Genomic DNA, 18,284 nt, shown 5'->3' with positions numbered 1-18,284 from the left:
GGCAGAGATGTTGCTGTGTACAGGCTGGATGGACTATCACACAGTCAGACTATGTGATCTCAGCCGTGTAGCTAGAGCTCCAGAACTAGAGCAGTGTATTTGAGAATGCCCAGGTTAGAAATGGTTTCTATGCCATTAGCTTGTGGATGTTAAGTTCTGCCACCGTGCTTTTCTTCTCTAGTGAATTTAAATGGCTAATGTGATTTAAAAATAGCATTTAAAAATAGAGCATCTGTTATGAAAAATTAAGGGTGAGGTCCAAAAACCCTCTGTAATTGCACTTAAAGCACTGTAAGCAAAAGGTATGTGTCTAAGTCCTAGGCAGAAATCTGTCAAACAAGCAGAAGTAGCAAGCCCTTAACCTTCTGTTCTGGTCCTGCCCACATAACTTGTTTTTTGATCCAGGGATAACTTATGTTAGTGTAAATGTCATTAATTTTACCTTGCTTCATAGTGGTTACATTACTTCTCTGAAGGTTAAGAGACTTGGATTAAAAATGAATACCCTTAGGTTACTCTCCTGTTCCCTCTGCTTTGTTAGAACTGGACTGCTCTATAGCCAGGAATGCAGGTCTGTCTGGGTGAGGAGGTAAGTTAGGAGAGACCTTCATTTTTTATTAATAGTGGCCTGACTGAGAGAAAGTGTACCTGGCTTCCTGATTCTGCCTGCAAGGTTGTGATATCACTTCAGTAATGATTCAGTGAGGTTTAATCCTAGGATTCAGGCCTAGGAGGGGTCAAGAGAGAGCCAAGCAAACCCTTCAGAGATCATCATATATTTTGGTGAACTAGGGGATGTGCATTTGAATCTTCTTGGGTTAAGTGGTCACGGGGACTCTGGATTTGGCTGCTTCCTGGGTATGTAGCTGTAGCTATTGAGCAAGTGAGCTAACACCTTGCATAGCTGTGTTCGTAAAGAATGAGCCACTCCTGCAAGACTAAATACCTGCTCAGGGACAGGCCTGATACTCCGAAGCCCAGCCTCACAAACTCTGAACTCCTGATGCATATGCCTGTGTATGAGAAACAATTCCTGTCACAGTCTTTTGCTCCTTCTTTCCTATTTCTGTGCTATTCAGCAGCATTTGTAGGACAAATCCTTTTCACACAGTGCAAATTGACATCTCACCTCATCCAGTGCAACTGAAGGCTGCTCCAGAAACTGTTCCCTGCTTCATGCTTCTCATAAGTAGCAGTTTGGTTTAGCTCTTGCCATGGCCTTTTATCTTCCTTTCACCATAGCACACCTCATTTTTCAGTGTCAGAGTTCTCTGCTCACATCTGGCCATAAGTGTTCAGGGAAACTGGTACCAGTCAGGGAGAAGACAATTTTGCATGATACAGCCCAGCAGCGCAAACAATCTTATGAGTGAAGTTTTCATGGCTGATAGGCTTCCTGTTATTCTTGCAATTCAATATCAGTATTAAGGAGGACTAACATTGCTGCTGGCTGGATTCAATTTAGCCAGAATGACCCCAATAGCATACAAAATTTTCATGTAATGGGGCTGTCTGTTAAAACATTATGCTTGGGAGGACAAGTTATTTTCCTCTAAATAGGTAGCTATTGTGAGCTTTTTAAAATGTATCTATTAAAAAATATATATAACAAAAAAACAAGTAAAAAAAACCAATAACCCTGAAATAAAAACTTCATTGCAAAATTTAAGTTAATTTTGATGACTGAGAAGAGACCTGATTCTGACTGGTCTATGTGCAGACTGCATGCTGCCTTTTTTAGCCATTTTGATTTTTAACTTACCTGGGAACTTTGATGTAGTGCATTTTCTTGCAACTTGTTCTTTGGCTTACTTACTGTTTCTGTGACTGCAGGACTCCTAAAGGATATTTTCTTTCCTCTAGCACCTGATTTGTGCTGGCAATTGTGTGAGGCCCTGTTTTCAAGTAGGTGTATGCTTTAGTTATGGTAGCAAGGACCTGATTAATTGACGCAAACTTTCTTAGTGTCCTTGAGATTATGTAATTTGTTAGGTAGTTAATTTTAGCCTTCAAAACTTGCACGAATGTCTAAGGTGAGTGGGTAGTCAGTCAGCCTGTGAGAAGGAACAGAGAAAGGGCTTGTTCTGTTTGCTGGCTCTTTGTCCACAGTTGTAATCAATTAAATAGAGCTGTAGTTACAAGAACAAGGCTGGTAGCTGAAAAGCAGGAGGTTGCAGTGACAAATTGTTTCAGGTGAGTAACAGATTATTTTGATTCCCATAGGTACTTATGCAGTTAATTGTCTGAGAATGATGGAGTGCCTTTTGCAATGTTCTGTGTGATCCCCGTTGGGCTGCAGGCAAAGGTGTTCTGAGGAAGTTGAGATCAGTGGCCTCTGTCAGGGAAAGCAAAGATGATGTGAAATGTTGCTGTCTGTACTAGGCAATTTTATGCTTAATATGTACCACAAAGCTGTTTTGTGCACTCTCCTGCAGAGGCAATGTGCTACTAACAGTGACTTGAGCAGCTGGCTGTTGACAGTGCTTTAGAGAAGATCGGAGTGGTACATGGAAGGAGCAACCTGTTAACCCACAGGTTCCCAGTTTTACAAAGTAATGGAGCAAAATCAGTCTGCTAGTGATGATAGCTGTCCTTGCTCAGCTAGTTCATCATCTCAACTCAAATGAGGAGTAAGAGCAGGACTCTGAAAGTCACAGGGATGCAACAGATACTGACTAAAGGATTTCCATAATGAGATAAAAATCATCTGAGAAGTCATGTTCATTGACTGAAATAAAACTTTGAGAAGATTTCTTCAGAAATCTGTATGCTCCCATCTTCCAGTTTAGGAACTGCTTTGTCTTACTGTCAGCTCAGTTTAGCGTTACTCTAAGTATTTGAATGCAAATCCTTGTCTGTAACATAGAGTTCTTCTCATCAGTGCTGCTAGCCCCTTAATAAGCCCTTTCGTTGGATTGTCTGCTCTAGGAAAGAGTCAGAACTACCCAGTGACTGTAAACTGCAGCTCAGTCTGTTTTCACATAAGAAAGAATAACTTAACAAAGTGCAGGAAGTGTGTCACTTCCCAGTAGCCACCGATAGGAAATACTTGTTAATTAGTCACGCTGTTTTGCACACTTCCATTCTCCAATAGTACAATTCCTACAACAAAACAGAAATCTAGCTAAAATGTAGTCAATGCTTGCTGGAGAGCAAGGAAGGAGAGTAGAAGTCAGATAGCTCCCCTAAAGTCTTCAGTATCTAAACTCGTCAAGGCCTCTACTTTAGCCTTTTTGATATTTTTTTTATTTTATTTTATTTTTTTTTTTTTTTAGGAATTCCTAGTGCATAATAGATGTTTTTATTTGGCTTGCATTGGTGCAGTGTTCATTAGCCTAATCTGGGTAATGCTAAATTGCAAACTAGAATGCTTTTTTTTTTTTTGAAAGAATGGAGCAATGGAAGAAAAGGGAAGGGGTTTGGCAGCACCTGCTTATAGATGAATGTCCTCTGTGGGACAGTACAAGTGGGAGAAATAGCAAGTGTGTTTTCTATTCTGCAATAAAAGTTTGTGAGAAGGGATAGAGATCCTGTTGTCCCATTCTCATTGTTATCTTCCATGCTGAATCCATATGTTTAAGATGGCAGATCTCCAGAAGAAGAGGGTAAGCACTTCTTTCCTGTAAAATCAAAAGAAGGTCATGGCTTCTTAACAAAACCTTCTTAAGAAATTAATCAGTTAGTTGCGTTATGAGTTTCAGGGTTGCTTGTTGCTGGGATCTTTTTTGGAAGGGAGAGGTGGGGCAATGTTTTGGCTTTTCTTGTATAACTTCCTTGCTAGAGTTTGAATCTGTCTTGTATTTATGTTGGGAAAACATTCAGAAATAGCTAGCCATTACATGCAGAAATGTATCAGATATGTAGGGTCAGGAGATGCTTCCCACCGAGTAATTGGTTTGCTTCTGATCTCTCTAAAGGTTTTAGCATTTTGCTTAAATCTATTTTCAAATAAGATATAAAAACAATCTCTCACACTGGACCCTGTCTGAGTTTAATGCCAATGTTGATGTGAAGAGTGAGAAAGTAGCAGTGGGAACTCGAGTCCTGTGAGCCTCCCACTTCTACTTCTAAATGGAGATGTAAGATTGTAATAATTGTTACACAACTGACAGTGCTCTGCCTTCAGAGACCTACAGGACTGTCACCTTCATTATTATATTTCAAGTCCATTATGCTGAGAAGATATTCTTTGTTTTGTAATTCTTGATGAATAGAATTAGCTAGAAGAATTAAGTTCTTTCAAATGAACTGTTACTAATTCAAGCAGTGTGCCTACTGGGATTAAACCACAGCCAAGTACAAGTGGTACAATGTGCAAGGAAATATAACTAGATTTGAAAATATGCTGATGTTAGTATCAATAACTTGGTGTAATTTCTGTTATTTTGAAGATTCTTTAAATGATGTATTTTTAGTAGATTTATACTTATTGCAATATGAAATAAATGGCAAGGCTTCTACAGTTAGTCTGACAGTGGTCACAGGGAGAAGGAATGTTTAAGTGTGCTTTCCTAAGGTTTCACTTTCATTTATGGGACTTTCTCCAGAGACCACATCCTCTTAATACCTCTGGCCTAATGGTTTTACACCATAACAGGTATAGAGATTTACATTCTTAGGCAGTGCTGACAATATACAAGCCCTGTGAAAGAAATGGCAAGCTGCCATATGTGATTAGAGGGATTAGGCCACAACCAAAGCAAATTATTCTTTTCTGTTCCAATATTAAGTTGTTAACTTTTATCCTCTTTGCTATTAACTCTTCTTCAGAGTAAATTGCCTTAATAGTCTTCAAAGTGGTGAAGGTCTTAATGTCTTACCAAATAAGAATAAAATTAAACCACAGGCAGAGTCATGTGGACCAACAAATCAGATGTTCCAGGAGAAAATGAGAATTTTTCTGAAGTGCTTGTGCCAGCTGAACTTCTTCCTCTTTCAGCTAGTTGAATGTCATTATATAAGGCTGTCAGTGAACATATCTTGAGACTTGCAACTATTTTACAAGTTAAAACAATCAAGGATTATTTTGATACTGTTGAGAAAGGGCAAGGTACAAAGCTTGTGTGTAACTTTCACTATTTTCCCCTTTGTGGCTGTTTGGAGCAGTTATCTGGTCCTGTTCTTTCCCTTAACCATGTTGTAAGGAATACTGCATAGGAGAACAAATAGGCTTATTATTGCAATAAAATGAAGCATTGCTTTATTAATAAGGCAACACTGAAACTGCTCTTAAAATAGATATCCCTCACTTCTGCAAAAGTCCTTGTTCTACCAACACTCTTCACAACTAGCTAGATAAGAACCTCCCTACCTCCCACTGACTAAACATATATGTGAGCAAACACTCTTCTCTAAATTAATCTCTGGGACTGTTGAACATATGATATGCTATGTATACTCTGCTATTATATTTTTGAAAATATTCTGATAGCACCTCTTGTAGGAGCAGCTGGATTGGCTGCAGATACGCATATCTTACTGGGTGATCTTTTCCTTTCTGCCCCTTCAGGAATAAAAATGACTACAGGCCTTCTTGTGCTTAAATTCTTGTCCTGATCATTGCAGGCAACAGCTTTTAAAACTCCTGTGAATTGTGACTTAAGTCCCTCTTCAAACTTTTCTTTCTCCACTGCTCAAAATGAAATCCATAATCCTCTGATCTTCTGAGCAAATATGTTCATGACCATTTGTGCTTGTGCCAACACTGGCGTTTAGCTTAATTAGCTGTTCTACCTTCATGGGATTTGCCTCATGTATTTACAGAAAAATTATCTCTAAGCCTAGGCTGGTGCAGAGTTACTTGTGACTGCACTGCTTAAATATCACTGGAGAATGAAATTTATTCATTTGTTTGCTGTTGCTGCAAAGCTGTAGCTTGTGGTACTTCCAGTCAGAGGTACCGTTTCTGCTTCATGTCTCTTCCCAGGGCCACAGGGGCCAGTTCTCCAAGGCTTTTATTGCTCTTAGTATTCTTCTTGGCTTCCATGCTTCAAAATAAAGGTCTGTTATTTCCTGAGCATGGGTGTAGGCCAAACTTGGTTGCTTTTGAGAATGAGTTCCTCTGCACATGCAAATTGTTGTAGTGCACAATTGCATTTATCTGTCTTCCTCACCTTCCCGTTGCCTTATGTGTGGATTTCCAACTCATCCTAGTTGCTAGTGCTGGTATGTTCTAGCAGTGGAGAAATATAGTTAGAAAAATTTGTAGCTTTCAAGCACATAAATCCAAACCCTCTTATTTTTCAGAGCCAGTAGGTTACATGTAAGTGGATGCATTCTGGGATGAAGATGTGGCCTGCAGGGTAGTTGTTCAGCTGAAGGAGTTGGCACCGAGAGCTGTGTGAGGCAGCCAGAAGTAGGACTGGCTGTCACCTTCTTCCTCTTGTTAGAAGGCATTGGCTGCAAGACAAATTCTCTGGATCAAAGCTTTAGCAGCTTAGGTCTACTCTACAAGGAGCACTTGAAAAGTAGTTTTGCAATGTAAATTTATGACATTATGAGGTTTCTGCATGCAAAAGGAGAGCTTGTTGGTTTGAATGGAACTGCTGACTCTGGGGTTTTGCTGTTTGTTTTCTGACTCTGTTTGTAAACTCAATGTCAGCCGTGGCAAAGTACTCCAACCTTTTCCTTGCCTTCCTCATTGCATCCCATAGGTATACACTGAGTAAAAACCTGGAAACCTGAACTATTATTGTAGTACTTAAGTACACTTAATGTAATATCCCATAGTGTCCGTAATACAGTATTCAAATTAACATTCCCCTTTTGTATTTGGGGGAAATATACAGTGTGTGGGGGTAAGCAGAGCCCTCTGTAGGGTTAATGAATTTGTAGACAAAGTTGTCTTTCTTTTGTGGTTCCTGTTTTAGAAAAATGTGAATTCTGACTTAAAGCAATTGAGGTATACATCTGTCTGAGAGGTTCTGAGAAATTTTACAAGATAAAATTCTTGGATGAGTGCCTGGCCTAAACCAGTTGGAAACCAAGAGCAGCTTAAGAGTGTGTGTGGGCAAAACTATATTTTGAGTTGCCTTTCTGTTTCTTTTATTGCCAAAACATAGAAGCTTTCATGCATGAGTTGGATAAAACATAATTTCAGATTCCTGTTTATTACTGGAGTCTTTCATTAAAGAGAGGATTTTTTGGTGTGGTTTTACCTGAATTTAATGTTTAAGAAAAAAATCATGCCAAGTATGCCATGACTCATAAATGTTAGTATATAGCACATGAGACCCCTACTTTGGAAGTCAGTTGATGTGGTATCAATTTCCATGAGTCAATCAGTTTGATAAGGATCTTTCAGTCTTATTTGAAACTTAGGTCTGAAAACTTTCCTGACATAAAAATGCTTGCGTTTGAACTTGCAGTGGCACCAAACAAACTGTTCAAACCTCTCAGTTCTTCCTGAAATGTATAGGAGTTTTAAGAGGGAGAAAATATCAAAAGAAATCAAAATAATTGAGGCTGGGGTGGTGTTAGAGTGTTAATTGATCAGGGGGAAGACATTGTTGTTTGGGTGTTTTTCACTTTTTATTTCTAAAATAATTTTAAGTTTTATAACAGGTTCTATAATCTAAGCTAGCAGTTTTTACCATCTCTGTTTAGAATCAGTGCTGATAATCTTTCGCAGAAAGCCAGCCTTGCAGTTACTTGTATCAGACCATCTCATGAGATTGGCCATACACCACACACACAGAAAGAGGTTTTCTTGTTTATGAAGAACTGTGGGATCATGAGTGAAGAGCCTGCCAGGGTGGGTGGTAATTTGCTATCTCACCTCTGATTGAAAACAAAGTGGGGGCGCACCCCTAGCTGAAGAAACTGCTCTACCCATTCTGCCCAGAATGATGGTATCTGTGGAATTCAGTAGCAGTGCTGCTTGCTGTGAGCTCTCACAGCCTGTTTCGATGTGCCCTTGCAAACTGTTGTTCATCTGGGGAGGATCAAAGCTCTATTTCCATTTATTGTATTGATTTGAGTGCTGAGGGACATCAGTGAAGTCTGCAGGTGGCTTTGTAAACACTGTCCAACTATTTCCTTTAGATTTTTAAATTAATATATTAAGACATATATTAAGACAATATAACACATCTTCCCTTAAACAAAAGTCTTTAAACAAAAAAGACTAAAGAAGTGCTGAGATATTATTCCCTGTAAAAGGTTTCTTGCAGACTGGATTGATCTTGGGCAAGAAACAAAGCAAAATCTTTGATTATTCCAGTTCACAGCTGTCCAGGGTCTGTAGTTGCAACATGAGAGCTTCTGTGCCTGTTGGCTGGGCACTTGCCATTCAACTAGCATCCAGGGCTTTGGATTAGCAGTGTGAATGCTGCTTCTGTGTCAGATGGTGTAGAAAATTTCATGACATCTGAAACCAATATCCATACCTGTTCCTAAGCTGAAGGAGTACTGTTGTAGATACTCAGCAAACTTAGGATTGTTGGTAGTCCTATAGGAAGCACTTTTCACTTTTGCTTAGTTATTAACCCATAATTTTCTAAATGCAAATGAAGTTACAGATGGCAGGTTGGTTGAGGTGCTGTTGTATCAACCTCATGCCACAAAATCACAATGAGAATCATAGAGAAAAAGATGGCAGCCAAACAAAAACATGCAGAAGGTGGCTCGGTTGGGCATTGGAGTTTTTGGTGGGATAATCAGTAATGTGGCTACATTTCCCTACCGAATCTAAAAGAAATGCTGATATTTTCAGAACAAAGTTTCCTTTTGAGTCCTGCCAGTGTCAATATCTTTTTTTAATGGCCTGGTTGCACTCTTGTGGCCAGGGGAGCAAATGCAGTGTTTGTTTCAGGATTGTAGTGCTTGGTAGATCGATATGAGTTCAGCATCCTGTCAGCTACATCACGATGTCAGTGCTGGGCCAAAGGAAGACACCCACAACCCTGAAGGGCTGTGATGGAGCTGCCTGGTACAGAGATATGGTACAGTGAAAACATCTGTCTCTCTTCTGTCTCTTACCAGGTTTGGCACTAGGCATGCTTCTGAGGATTAAATTTGAGTTATTTATTTCTTTTTTCTCAGGCTTTCACATCCACGTCTTTGTAATCCTGAGGCACTAAGATAACCCTACCACAGACACAACTAACTCCTCCCCATGCCACTCTCTCTGTTCCTTTAAGGGTTTATTTGAAGAAGAGGTTTTTGTCTTTGACAGTTGGAATTATCTCTAAGTGGATGGGCCTCAGAAACCATGGCCTATGAAACAGAGACAAAACAGTATTTCAAATTGCTACTTGTAAATGCATTTTGGCTTGTATAAAGCAGTGAGGTTCATATTACCACATGACTTGTAATTACGCATACTCAATATGGTTATGTATAAATTATTTCACATTTATTCCATATGGTCTGTAGAACAGTGATTTGGCCTTTTTTTTTGTGTTTTTTTTTTTTTTTCTTCCTTTAAATCATTGTGATAAGTGCTCTGAACTTATTTTGGGAGGGTGGTTATCTCCCCTTCACTTTAAATTGTTCTGCTAACTGCAAGGGTGATTTAAAATATACTTGTATAATAAAAGTGTACCAATTGTATGACACTAGTTTCTAACTTTTAGGGTGTGAGTTGTCCTATTGGGGAGGAATATATTTTCATGGCCACCTTGTTCAAGAGGCCTGTAAAACAGGTTTGACTTGAAGTGACCATTTGAACTTCATAAAGTCATTTAATCACACTGAAAAACTTGTTTCTTTTAATTAAAAATGCATACATAATCTACTTCCCTGATCCCTGATATTGCAACTTGTTCTTCCTTGTCTCTTTTTTAGGGAATGTTTTGTTTGTTCTCAAACGCTGGATATGCTGGGTCAATGAACTGTTACTCCAGGAAGCAGAGCTGAGAGGACAAACTGAGAAGACATTATTGTGATGGCAAGCAGGAATGCAACACTCTCCCAGAAGTCTCTCATCTAGAGAAACATGCAAGAAAGCAACCTTTGTGACTCTTTAAACCACTGACTGTAACCCGGTCCAGGTTTGTCAGTGTCTGCTGAAAAAGACTTCTAGAACTTTAAAGCAGGCTACAAGACTGTCCTCAGCAAGATCCAAGAACTTCCCAGACTCTTTACCAGCCCTACACACAAAACAAGATGATTGATCTAAGCTTCCTGACAGAGGAGGAACAAGAGGCAATAATGAAGGTGCTGCAACGGGATGCAGAGCTTAAAAGAACTGAAGAAGAGAGAGTCAGGTAAGAGATCTAGCACCCTGCTTGTCCTGGGAAGATCTACACAGTTCCTGTGCTGTGTTACTCAGGAGTAGATTAAAACAGTTGTTGCTGAGGGCCCCATATTCCTCAGTATATGTGGTTTGGAGATTTTTTACTCTGGACTAGATTTACCATAGTCTCTGGATGGAATACCTCTACCACACAAATGATTCATTACTGGCCAGAATTATTATGGACCTTTGCAATTCCCTAAGGAGCCAAGAGCACCCTGTACACATCTGCCTGGATACACATCTGCCTTGGTTTCCTCAGAAAAGATTCAGTTTGCAAGTGTCAAAACTACTGCAGACTGGACTAATGCATAGTAAGTGAGGGACTTGGCTCAAAAGGAGTGCAAGCACCCTCAAGTGCTGGAGTTGTACCTAAAATATTTGGAGCTGCAGTCCAGAAGAAGTAACAACACGATGCCCTAATGCCACTATGCCCTAGTGCCACTATGCCCTTTCAATCCACAGATAAAGCAGAAAATTGCTCTATAATTTCTTTGTGGTGTCACAGATGGAGCAATGTGTTGTTGTTCTGGAGTGTTTTATGTGCTGGGAGGTTTTACTGGAGCTACTGTTAGGGTAACTGCCATGACTAGAAAGGCATGCAAGGAAAGTAGTGTTTTCCAGATGGCTCTGAGAAAGCTGTGTCTCTACACAGGTATAAATAGCAGTCAGATAGTTGCTCCAGCTGATATAGACATCTGCCTGCTCAAGAGTGAGGATTTTGGTAGACACTGATTTTTTTTTTATTCCAGTGTGAAGGAAATTATCCATTATAAGGTACACAAAATACTATGTGGACAAATAATGAAAAATGGAGTCTGATGTGCTGAGAACTCCAAGTGCTATAACAGAAACAAATTTTTACAGGCCTCAGTGAAGGCAGGATTTTCTCTCACTGATTTGGTAATCTTCTCTAAGATTCCTTCTCGTTGTAATGTTCCTCATGAAGTAATGTATTTCCAATTTAAATGTTTTGAAATTATTCCAACCATGATGCAACTCTGATGCTTCTTTGCTACTGAGAAAGATTTTTTTGATAAAAATGTCCTTGGTGTAGGCATACCATGTATCCTGCAAAGGAAAAGGCAGCCTGCTTCTTGCCCTAGGAGCACCATTCCTTTTGCTGAGTATCCTTCTGCAGCCCTGAGGTTCTTTGATAAGCATGTGGTCAGCATTTTGTTGAGTTATTCTGCTTGCTTCTTTTAAGAGCAATAAAGTGTAGACCAGTAGCTTGTCTTTGTTAAAAAGATTTTTCCTCTCAAAGCATTTGCTTTGCTGAAGGTAAAATCATTACAGGCACTGTTCCAAGTTCCTGCCCCCATCTTAATGCAGCCTAAGTAAATATTTTCACCACAGAGTTTTGTCTTCTGCTTCAAAAAGCAGTAAACTGACTTTTCTGTAACAGAACAGGCATTTTATTTACTGAAGGTAGAAAACAAAAACCACTGTATTTAGTCTTGGAATGTTACATCAGTGCCAGATCTGAAAGCATGCAGGGTAAGTAAATGTAGATGAGAGTTTGAAAACAGCATCTAGGGAAAAGAACCCTTCTTGGAACAGAAATTCAAAAGAGTCACTCTCAGTAGTGGTCTGAAAGGACTGTCAGAAAGTATTTTTGTCCCTGTAGCTTTACTTTTGCCATTTATAATTCTAGTGCAAGAGGGTGTGGTGGAAAATGCAAGAGACTGCAGGTTGTAGCAGCCTGTAATCATGTTTTGCAGCAGCATGTTTGCTGCTACAATAAAAAGTCTCTTCTAGTTTCTAAATATTATAACTTGAGAAGCTGGAAGCTTACATATGAAATGGATTTTTCTGCTTAATTGTGGCACATGGAGCTTGCTTTTCATGTTTTATATATTAAAACACTACTTGAATTACATCTCCAGCCAAGGAGATGCAGTACTTTAGTTGGGATTCCACAGCCTTGCACAGCTGGGAGATTCCAAGACCTGGGATCAACTGTCATCATGCAAACATCAGACAGTGTGTTATTTATATGTGTATATAATGGAAGTCTTTCAATGTGAAGTTTTTTCCTCTCCAGAAGAAATTCTGAGGTTTGAAGGGTGTTCTAATAATCTGTGCCATGTTCTTGGAGCATGGACAAATTTGTACCGTGACAAAATCCTCTTTGAGCCACTTCCTAGTGGAATTTTATAAATCACCTGATTGAGTCTCTTCCCTACTAACAGTTCCTAATATTGCTAATCTAATAAAACTCTGAGTAGAGTGGCCCATGCAGCCTCCTTAAGGGAGTCTGCTTTAAATCTTGGTTTCTTGAGGGTTGTAATAGGTGTTTCCCATCTTGTGTTGGTCAGGATCAGCATGATTAATTTTAGGTACAGCACGGCTTTTGGAACAGCACGTCTGCTTCCTCCTTCACCTCTGCTGAGGTTTGTCTCAAAGGAAAGAGGATACTGATGATCTCTTTGGCAGAAGAGTGATGAAGATATCTCAGGTGACAAGAGGGTATGATGCATGGAAAGCAAAAGAGATTGTATGCTTTTTTATTCCTGAAGCAAGAAGATGCCTCTCTTTGCTTCCTTGCATTAGGTGTTGCAGCAGTTCACTCAATGGCAGTGTTGCTGTGGATGGGACAAAGGCATAAAACAAGAGTCAGGTAACAGCTTGTCAATACTAGAAGCTGTTTTTCAGCATATTACTAGCTTAATTATTTTGGTTTTGTTGTCATCATTCCTGTCCAGGAATCTCTGATAGACCCTACTCCAGCATTGAACAAAATGAGTGGGCTATGTACGTAACTGAATGTCCTGGCAGTAGCTTCAACATAACCCCTAACTCCTTTTACAGATGCATAGCTCAGAATTAACTTAACTTTGAGCCCTTTCTGGAGACAGTAACATGAGCAGAAATATATCTGTCTGTGAAGTTGTGGAGTGTGGCTGGGTGACTCTTCTGTGGTTTGAGTAACTGGCCCCGGCACCAGCGTGTCTAAGGCAGAAAGCTGTTGTGGTCACCTTTGAGACAGGGTTCCCTGCTGTGGTGATCAGCCCTTCCCAGCAGAACCTCCTAGCAGTGCTCTTGTGGGCTGTGTTTGCTCCTTATGTAAACTGAAGGAGGTTAATGATAGCGGAAATTCTGATATGAAGTTGTTTGTTTGGTGGGTGGGGACTGCTGTGTGCCAAATCCCTTTGGTATATTAATTGGTGTGGCATTGCAAAAAGAGAGAAAATTTCAGTGGTCAGATTCTGCTGGGAGTGTGTGGCAGTTGAAAGCCTATTGTAAATGTTATTTTGGCTCTGGCTGGTTCTCACAGATATCCTCTCCAGTTACTTTTCAAGGCAGTTTTCCTTATATTGTTGACTGGTTTTTGTGAGGTGGGATATATTTAAGATATCGTGGCGAGGTTAATATTGGCATTGGGGAAACCAGACTTACTACTGTAATGTGAAAATAACTGACATCAGAATACATACTTAAAATTGTCATAAAATATTTTTTTTGTTACATGAAACTGTTTTGAGAGTGTGCTTAGCAGAGGCAAGGAGGTTCTTAGTGCACCAGTTGTGGCAGAAAAGGATAAGCTCATGTCTTCTGGATGAATTCCCCATCATGGACACTGCTTAGCACCACATGATTTTCCAAATACAGTGACTATTCAGGAAGTAGATAAATTTTATTCTCTAGCAGAATGTTCATATCATTATTTATTCTTTTTAACAAAGCCAACTGACATAAGAGGGAAGGTGGGGAGGATAGTCCCAGCCTATCTTGTAAAATGCCAGTAAGACAAACAGGACTGTTTTCTTCTTGATCAGGTGAGATAACTTAAGGAAGAGACCTTACTTACTGGTCTTGGTAAGAGATGCAGCATTGGATTACACTGAGAAATGAGCTGATACCTTTTCTTCCCAGTATTGATTACTGCTTTGTCTACTAGTAGCAGATAAATTGTTTGAAAGGATGATGATTGTTTGGGAGTGCTAGTGAAGCAGGGGAAATAGGACTTATTCTGTATGGTAAAAGAATGCACTGAATGGAAAGAAAAAGTGGATACTAATAACAATTGTAACCTGTATATTGAGTACTCCTTCTGTAAGCAAGGTTTTCCCTACAGTTCCAAAAACTTTCTTGGGAAAACTTATCACATGTTTGTACCTGACACTGTGTTGTATTATTAAGTGCCAAACTGAAACCCTCAGATTGTATCAATCTTGATTTCTAGTTCACCTGAAATCCTAAATGCAACCTTTTCTTTTGCACAGCAGGAAAGATGTCCTTGGTGGTAGTGTGAAGCAAGCTATGATACAGGCTCTTCTGCTCGCTTATATTTGCTTGCCTGTGTCATTTGGTGGGGCTGGTTTTGTGCTTTATATGCCTACTTTTAAAGCCTGTGGAGAGCTGGGGACACTGTGTGAGCAGAACCTGCCAGTTAGATATTTTCTAACAACCTTTCCAGCCCCTGTTCAGATTGTCCTGTGCTGCTGTCCAGGCAGGCTCTCATACCAAAGATGTATTGTCACAGGACACTGTGCCTTCATTGTGGGGGTTGGGTTGATCAGTTTGGTTTTCCCCGGTCAAGTTTACTTGGGTTGCATCAGAAGAGGGAGGGGAGGCCACTGGGGAGCCTCAATTCAAATCCTTTAAAATAAGCAGAGAAAATGAACAGTGTAAGGCTATTCTGGAAATAAAACAATTGGAAGATAACAACAGTTGCTAATACTGGCAGACCTTGAAGACTCCTGCCTCCTGTAGCAAGACTCAAAAGTCTTGATACTGATTTCCTGAATGAAATAAAGTTAAGCTTTTATATACTAAGAAATGCTTCAGCAAATTCACATATTATTTGTGTCTGCCTAGGGCAGTATCTAATTACATGATCTATATAATTCGTTGCATAAAAGCAAATTTGCTTCAAACTTGACAGAGCAACTACTAATAGGAGAGTCTGAGTGCTAAGTGCAGATGACAGAATAGAAAGGCACACAGACATTAAGGACTCTGTAGTGCAGAATATGCATATATTTTAAATGAAAAAGGGGGAAAATGTACTGGTCTGATGCCCCATGTGTGGCCATCTGCTAGGAGAGAAATGTACAGCAGGGTTAATGTGGTCAGCGTGTTTCACAGCCGCTTGTTAGCACAAACATTGGGATCGTAGTTTTGGTTCCAGATTCTGATGGAGACCATATTTCAGTGGGCAGCAGAGCTTCATGTTTTCTCTTCCTTATCTCCAAAATCAATTAACTTCTCACACCTCTGAGCACGTAAATAATTCATTCATTCTGATGCTCCAGGCTTGGATGTGTCTGTCTCCCCTCTGACTTGAGAAAGAATGTCAAGTCTTTGTCTTGTCATCAAGACTTGTGCTGACTACAGTCTGGTCAGTTGTCCAAGGACCCAAAAGCAAGATGATACCTGAGATTTATTAATCAGGGTATTGTTAGTAGACTTAACACACAAAGACTTCTGAAAAAGCATAAAATGGAAGAACATGCATTACTACAAACAGAATTGGCTTGCTTTTTCATGTATCCAGCTACTTCTAACTATGAGAAATCTTGCTGTCTAGAGAGACACCAAAGGCAAGAATGAGAGGTGTTGCTTATGAGGAATTGTGATGGCAAGGATGGGGAAAGGTTGCATAACCCCACAGGTCTGCTTTGTTCTTTCTAGTATAGCCCTCAAACAGTTTGAAATTATATTACGCTACTGTTTAAACCAATTAAATAGTAACATGGATTTTTTTGGTTTTTAGGGTTTTGTAAAGTCATGTGCAGCTACCATGCAAAAGATAGCTTATTTGCAATTTGGGACTGCCCACTACAAATATTTTGAGTGTAGTTCTCTAACAAATATCAGAACAGACTTTCTTTCTGTACCTTATATAGATATTTACAGACTAAAAAGGCATGCTTATAAAAGGTGGAATGTTTAAATAATTACTGCTTTGTCCTGTAAGCTTTTTGTAGTTGTTTCCTACTCTCAAAGAAGAAAAAAGAACCTAATCAACACGTCTAACTCTTAAAATACCTGGTCTAATATAATTTTACTCCTCTTCTTGCATGAGTGATACTACAAAAAATGTGTCTTTTCTGTGTTCAGAATGTGACCCAGAACCTAAATCCTTTGTCTTTTTGTTGGTTTGTGATTTGTTGTTATGTTTGCAGCAAATCAAATAAGGTAGTAAGGTGTCAGTAGTCACATCTTGCAGATTCTGTGGTGACTTGTAATGTAGACTGTGAATAAAGTAGGTGCAGGGGAGGGAATTGAGACACTGAGAAAATGTAGATGAAAAATTTTAGATACAGGTATGTATTGGTAGATACTCTTTTTTCAAAAACAGGGATGAATTGTTACCTCTTTGCTCATGCAACGACCTATTACAGTAGCCTACAAAGCACAGGATAAACCATTCTGGATTTGGTGATAAGAAGGTTGTCAGGGGCTGATTATATCAGAGCAGATTTCCTGCCTTACAGTGATACCATATGATCTGGCCCATTTTCAGGTGTTCCAGAGATGAAGAGGAACAACCCAATTAATCCGTGTATAGATTTTCTGTTTGCCTGCAGAGTGGTGGACAGTTGGTTTGTATTCCTGTTCAGTGCAATCTGCATGTACTTACTGTCCTAGGGGAGATGACAAATTTTCCATCTTGCCATAAAGCATGTTTCACCTTGGCATAGTGGAAACATCATATTAAATGATGGAAACAAAGTCTAATTCAGTCCAAAATCCTCTATTAAATTTCCTTTTAACTATGTACCTTTACTTTCTTGAGTTTAAAGTTCCTATCAGAGAAATGGGCACTAGCTTCTCTATAACTGTAGGCTGTTTCCCCTTGAAAAACTGCAGCATAAACTAATTGGCATTTTAACAGAGCACAGAGGGACCAGAATACATACTTGCATCACACATAAAGGTCTTGCTGTATTTTCTCTTAATTGCAAACTTGGCAACCGAGCCCACAATCTGATTCTTAATCTGGATGTCTACCAGTTCTTTGATCACCAAGAGAAAAATTTAATGGCAGCTTGGTCAGCCTCTTTGTTAATTGGAGAGCTGGTGTACAATCAGTTGTTGGCTTCTAGTCCTGTTGTGTTTTGCTGGGAGGCTGACATAGCTGTGGAAAACCATGGCTGCAGTCTGATTCTCCACAGCTGCTTTCAAGGTAAACCACAATCTATGTCTAATTCCTAGGAGTCAAACAAACCTCTATAGTGCAAGCAGTTTGATGTTACTGCTAAGACCTCCTCCTAGCAAATATTGAGAATTCAAGGAGCATTTTAAAAATTCTCGTTTGTTGCAAAAACAGCTGCAGGCGTTACAAGTCTATGATGTATTGGTGAACACAGGAGGCTTAAAAACGTTTTTGTTGTCAAGACCTAGAAGTAATTGTCTTTCTGATAATGGAAATCTGTTTCTTTTTTCTTTTTTTTTTTTTTTTTTTTGTGGCTGGAGAATGCCTGGAAATAGCTTTAATCCTTATGTTGCTCTTAGTTCCTCAAAAACAATGGGACTGACAGGCTAAACACCTCTCTTGAAAAAGCAAGTAAGACAAGTTTACTTCGAGGTGATATAGTAAAAGTCTGTTTAAGTCAACTGCTTCAGCATCTGTCAGTTCTCACCATACAGAACCTGTCAAGCAGGCAGGTCATTTCTAAAGGAAGTGCTGTGAAAATTGAGAGCACTTTTTATACCTTTGTTAGCAAGCATAATTCATTAATTCCCAAAGTCTAGAAGGCCTGTTGAGCTGGCAGAGTTAAGGTACATTACCTCTCATAGACAGCAAGCAGAAGTGGGAGCAGGGTGCTTTCACTTCCAGGCAAAATGTGAGCTGCATTGGCCAGGTGACATTTATTGAGTCTAGAACTTTGACAAATCCATGCCTCTATCTCTGTCTGGTTACGTTAACTGTCCACAGATCTGAGAATCCTGCAGGCAGGGAAGCAGGCTGCAACCTGGGATCCTGTCCCCTTCCACAGCCCAGCTGAGCTTCCTCTGCTCTGAGCTGGCTTGTAAAGGTTTCCAACCACACCCCAATTTCAGTGACTGAATACCAAGGGGAGAGGGGTGAGCAGTG

General features: G+C 39.7%; 1 protein-coding gene across 4 annotated transcripts in view; it reads left to right on the top strand.

Moving 5' to 3' along the window:
• The window catches only part of SYTL2 (synaptotagmin like 2), a 54,123-nt gene that overhangs the window by 3,619 nt on the left and 32,220 nt on the right, over nt 1–18,284 (top strand). For all 4 annotated transcript variants that reach the window (XM_041483677.1, XM_041483676.1, XM_041483675.1 and 1 more), the window contains exon 2: nt 9,787–10,208. In XM_041483677.1, the coding sequence (XP_041339611.1) occupies nt 10,108–10,208 (101 nt within the window). In that variant the 5' untranslated portion in view covers nt 9,787–10,107. The remainder of the gene's footprint in view (nt 1–9,786; nt 10,209–18,284) is intronic.

The sequence above is a fragment of the Pyrgilauda ruficollis genome, unplaced genomic scaffold, assembly GCF_017590135.1.
Source record: "Pyrgilauda ruficollis isolate IOZ18807 unplaced genomic scaffold, ASM1759013v1 scaffold60, whole genome shotgun sequence".
Taxonomy (NCBI): Eukaryota; Metazoa; Chordata; class Aves; order Passeriformes; family Passeridae; genus Pyrgilauda; species Pyrgilauda ruficollis.
The sequence above is the reverse complement of the archived record's forward strand: the minus strand, read 5'-3'. Positions and strand labels throughout refer to the sequence as shown.